The sequence below is a fragment of the Cyprinus carpio genome, chromosome A21 (genome assembly GCF_018340385.1).
Source record: "Cyprinus carpio isolate SPL01 chromosome A21, ASM1834038v1, whole genome shotgun sequence".
Taxonomy (NCBI): domain Eukaryota; kingdom Metazoa; phylum Chordata; class Actinopteri; order Cypriniformes; family Cyprinidae; genus Cyprinus; species Cyprinus carpio.
The window spans coordinates 14,976,707-14,981,431 of NC_056592.1; the positions used below are offsets into that span (position 1 = coordinate 14,976,707).

The 4,725-nt window shown below is 38.1% G+C and overlaps 1 protein-coding gene across 1 annotated transcript; it reads left to right on the forward strand.

The window, feature by feature from the left end:
* The first annotated feature begins 2,959 nt into the window (after positions 1-2,959).
* Positions 2,960-4,510, forward strand: foxi3a (forkhead box I3a). The gene is made up of 2 exons (XM_019074503.2): positions 2,960-3,625; positions 3,733-4,510. The coding sequence occupies exons 1-2, from the start codon at positions 2,986-2,988 to the stop codon at positions 4,254-4,256; spliced, it is 1,164 nt and encodes a 387-aa protein (XP_018930048.2). The 5' UTR covers positions 2,960-2,985; the 3' UTR covers positions 4,257-4,510.
* Positions 4,511-4,725: the final 215 nt, after the last annotated feature.

The window sequence follows — 4,725 nt, forward strand, 5'->3', positions numbered from 1 at the left end:
ACACTGGTGCTGCAGACACCGAATGTTTTTACATTAATTTTCTGTACAGGGCACCCAAAATCCAAACCTTGTGGTTTTCAGACAAAAATGTTGGCAAATTTAGGTATTAATTAAAAAATAATATAATAAAATAAAAAAAGAGGAGAGGTACTCATGTTTATGTAATGATCTGTTTAAATGAAGATATCTCCAAATACATTCTCACTAGTTCTTTATGTGGTTGAAGATATCTCCAAACGAACAGTGAGTCGTAGTTATTCTGTTTTTGATATCCTCTTTTTATTTCTGACTAGTAATTATTGCAATAGTAACTAGTATCTATTTAAATATTACTAGTAAGCGTACATTAGATACTAGTACTTATTTTTTAGATACTGTTTTGTAATAGTATTTTGTAATAACTACTAGTAACTATTCTTATCTTACTAGTCAGATCTGCTTTTTTTACTTGTCTTATGGTATGACTAGTCCAAATGGCTACAGTAGAGTTCAATTAAAAAAATTACTAGTAAAATAAAACATCATACTAGCAACATTTCGAATAAGTACTAGTATCTAATAAATGTGTACTAGTATCTATTAAATAAGTACTAGTATCTAATGGACAAGTACTAGTATCAAATAACAAGTACTAGTATCTAATGAATAAGTATTAGTGTCTACTAGTATCTAAAAAATACATACTAGTACCCAATGAATAACTACTAGTACATAAAAATTAAATACTAGTCACTAGTGGAATATATGCTAGTCAAAACTGAAAAGTTGATATCTCAATGACGGATCCCCATAGAAGTCAATAGCAAAGATTTTAAATTTGTTACTAGTAACAATATAAAAGTTACTAGTCACTATTGAATTAAGTACTAGTATCTAATGAATAGGTACTAGTATCTAATGAATAAGTACTAGTATCTAATGATTAAGTACTAGTAACTTTACAAAAGACACTAGTAGCTAAAGAATAAGCACTATTATCTAAAAAATAAGCACTAGTAGTTAATGAATAAGTACTAGTACTTAATGGAAAAGATACTAGTATCTAAAAAATAAGTACTAGTAACGTTAAATTAGATACCAGTGCAGTTTATAGTTTAAATGTTACAACGGCTTGCCATAAGCGATGCGATCATGCGACGCGACATGATTATTCTTTTGTCGCGTCGTGCCGCTCGTGTCCGGAGTAGAATTATCCCTTCCCAATAAAGCAAAGTTTGCGCCGAATACTTATCATATCTCATCATACTTTATCATATTTTAGTATTTTAATTCCTTACAGCTACATGTTCTTCACTTGAACTAGTCTGTAGGAAAGGCAGGCTGTCACGTGACTGATATAGAGAGTGGTTGCTTGACCTCTCCAGAATCTATACAGATGAGATTTGTTGAAAAAAGAGAATTGCCTATTTTAAGGCAGTTTTTTTTTTTTTTTTTTTTTTTTTTTTTAAATAGGGACTAGTTGCCAATGTTTTAAGGAATTAAACATTAATATATATATTTTTCATTTTATGTTAATTTTTTTTATATAAATAATTTGTTATATAGGTTAGGGCAGTGGTTCTCAGACCTGTCCCGGAGTACCCCCTGCCCTGCACATTGTCTGTCTTCCTCAATTATAACACCTGATTCAACTCATCAGCTCATTGGTGGAGCCTACAAGACCTGAAGTGGGTGTGTCAGATAAAGGGAGACATACAAAACGTGCAGTGCTGGGGGTAATTCATACACTGTTTTTACAACCACTAAGAAAAAGCAGTGTGTTCCAATAGTTTTTAAAGACACTTTTTTTGGCCAACTGTTAAGAATTAGAATAAAAGTTATTGTTTAAGTGTAGTGTAACTGAAATATTGTGCATAAAATATCTTTATTTCATAAAAATAATAGTATAGCTGTCCACAGTGGTCTCAAAGTCCCAAGTCCTGCAGTTATTTTTAAATTAGGGTTAGAGTTATGGTTTTTGAGTATGATATCATAAAAAATAGGTCCCTGTAAGCTGTCTTGCTTCCTGTAAAGCTATCATGGCATTTTCCCAAAATTGCCATTAGGGTGCTCTAAACACACCAATTGGTATTCTATATAGAATTTATTATATGAACATGAATGTACTTGCTTTGTACATAATGTACATAATTTGTTTGGCTGTCGAGGGTCACATCACCTGACAGCTGCCCGGCTGCTACTCCCCTGAAGAAAATAAAATAATAAAAGATGGGCATGAGCATAAAACAAACACAATATGAAACAAGAGCTCACCTAAGAATTAATCGCCCGGAGAATTAAAAGCCCTAGTTAATAAATAAGCTTTTAACAAAGATTTTAAACTAGAGCTGGTCTGGGCAGATCTGATACATCGAGGGCAAAGAGTTCCAAAGTTTGGGGGCAGCAACTGAGAAAGCACAATCCCCTCTAAGTTTTAATCTAGATCTGGGAACCACTAATTGAAGCTGGTCTGATGACATCAGGCTACAAGTGAAGTGATCTTAAATGTAAGCAAATTAACCAAGAAAAACTGCATGATGGTGCATCTTTAATGTTTATAATGCCACTGAAACCACGCAGGGATCAACATATAGATACTTAAATTTGCCCGCACATTGGACATTACTTGTTTCACAGTAAAATTCCTACAATTTTATTCATTTATTTGTTTGTTTGTCGGTCACCGCTTTCACTATAAACATACAATAATCACCTTGTATAGGGTGAAATATTCAGGTAAATTGTGCTACTTTTTTAACCATCTTACTTAAATTAAACATAATACTTATTTATATTTTCATGTAATATAAGGCAGTTCTAACTCAGGAATTTAACCAAGTTAATCCATCCAAGTCACTCATGAAACTTAAGATATTCTACTGATATCACCCCCCCCCCCCCCCCAAACAAATGAGGGCAGAGGTGTGTCCGTAACAGCCAATCAGAGTAGAGAGGGTGTTTCAAAACTTGTATAAATAGTTCAGCGGAGACAGGTGTCAGGCTGTGATGCACCTGACCAATCCACCTGTGTTAGACAGAGGCAGCAGAGCAGAAGGAGTTGTTTTCTCTCAGAACGACAGAACAAACAGAAGAAAAAAAAAGGAGGAAAGCATGACGTCATTTGTTCCACATGCCCTTTCACCCCAATTCCACAGCATGGGGCAGGAGTCCCAGGAATTCAGCCTGTATGGTGACAACTTGTACAGCACTCAGCCTGTGCCTAGTCCACAGCAAACCCTGCCGTCTGCTTACGATTTTGGAGAATACGCTGGCCAGACATCCAACCCTTACCTGTGGTTCAATGGACCCGGGATCAATCCGGCTCCTCAACACTATGGGATGACAAAGCCGTACGTGGCCACAGGCGGAATCGGAGGCTCGGAAGGTGGTTTCAGCTGGTTCTCTCTGCCTTCTCAAGAAGATCTGATGAAACTCGTGAGGCCTCCTTACTCTTACTCAGCACTTATTGCGATGGCAATACACGGAGCCCCAAACCGTCGCCTCACTCTCAGCCAGATCTACCAGTATGTAGCTGACAACTTCCCCTTCTACAACAAGAGCAAAGCCAGCTGGCAGAACTCAATCCGCCATAATCTCTCACTCAACGACTGCTTCATGAAAGTACCCAGAGATGACAGCGATCCAGGTTAGAACATGTTGAAACAACTTCTTGCATAACTGCTTGGGTTTTAGTTTAGTTCTAGATCATTTTTGGTAAACTGACAAAATAACAATGTTTCTTCTATTTAACAGGCAAAGGAAACTACTGGACCCTTGACCCAAACTGCGAGAAGATGTTCGATAACGGCAACTTCCGTCGCAAGAGGAAGAGAAAATCTGACTCTCTGGCCGAAGAGGAGGGTAAAGGTTATTCTGGATCGGACTCGGCTCTATCGAGTCCGAAAGAGCCCACTGATACCTCAGAGAGAGGAAACTCTCCGGTTTCCAAAGATCCGACTCCGTGTCTCAGTGGCTTTCTAAGTCAAATGGGTGATGTGGCTTCAGGCTCAAGAGAGGCTCTTCTCCCATCTCCCCTAGCTTTGCCTTTGAGCCAAAGATCTTCTCAGACTGGGGCGTATGACTCGTACTCGCCGAACGCTACTGTGCCGCAATGGGAAACCCACATCCCTCCTCCCGTCCCATCCAACATCTCCACTTCGCACACTTCGTACACAGACAGCTATAGTGTCTCTATGCTCAACCAGTACACCAGCCAGCTCTATCCAGTGATGGGCTCCTCTGACTTGCTGTATCCACGGGAGGGAACAGAGGTGTAGCGTGGGACGTAGCATTGTCAGGTATGAACTGTGGCAGAGGGCACTTGAGGGAGCAGTTGGCCTGCATTGTGAGCCACCGCAGTGCCTGAGTCAGCAGGTCCGAATGGACGCAGAGGAAATTCCCTCTATCAGACAGTTGTGTGAACGCCCTCACACACTCTTCTTAGATTCTTCTCAGCTTGTTGACATCATCTAATTCATGTTGCAGCTGAAAGACAACTGTAATCGCCCCAGGCTACCTCTCCCAGTCCCGACTTTTAACATAAAAATTTTAATTCGTCCATTTTTCAAAATTCAATAAATTCAAAGACTAATCACATAAAATAAATAAAAATTGCACTGAATTTTGACATAAATATGAATTTTTCCATTGTTCAATATTTTGCATTCGTATTGGTCACTTTATATATTTTGTGATTGTAATATATACTGTATTTGCCAAAATAAACATACATATTCGCAAATTCTA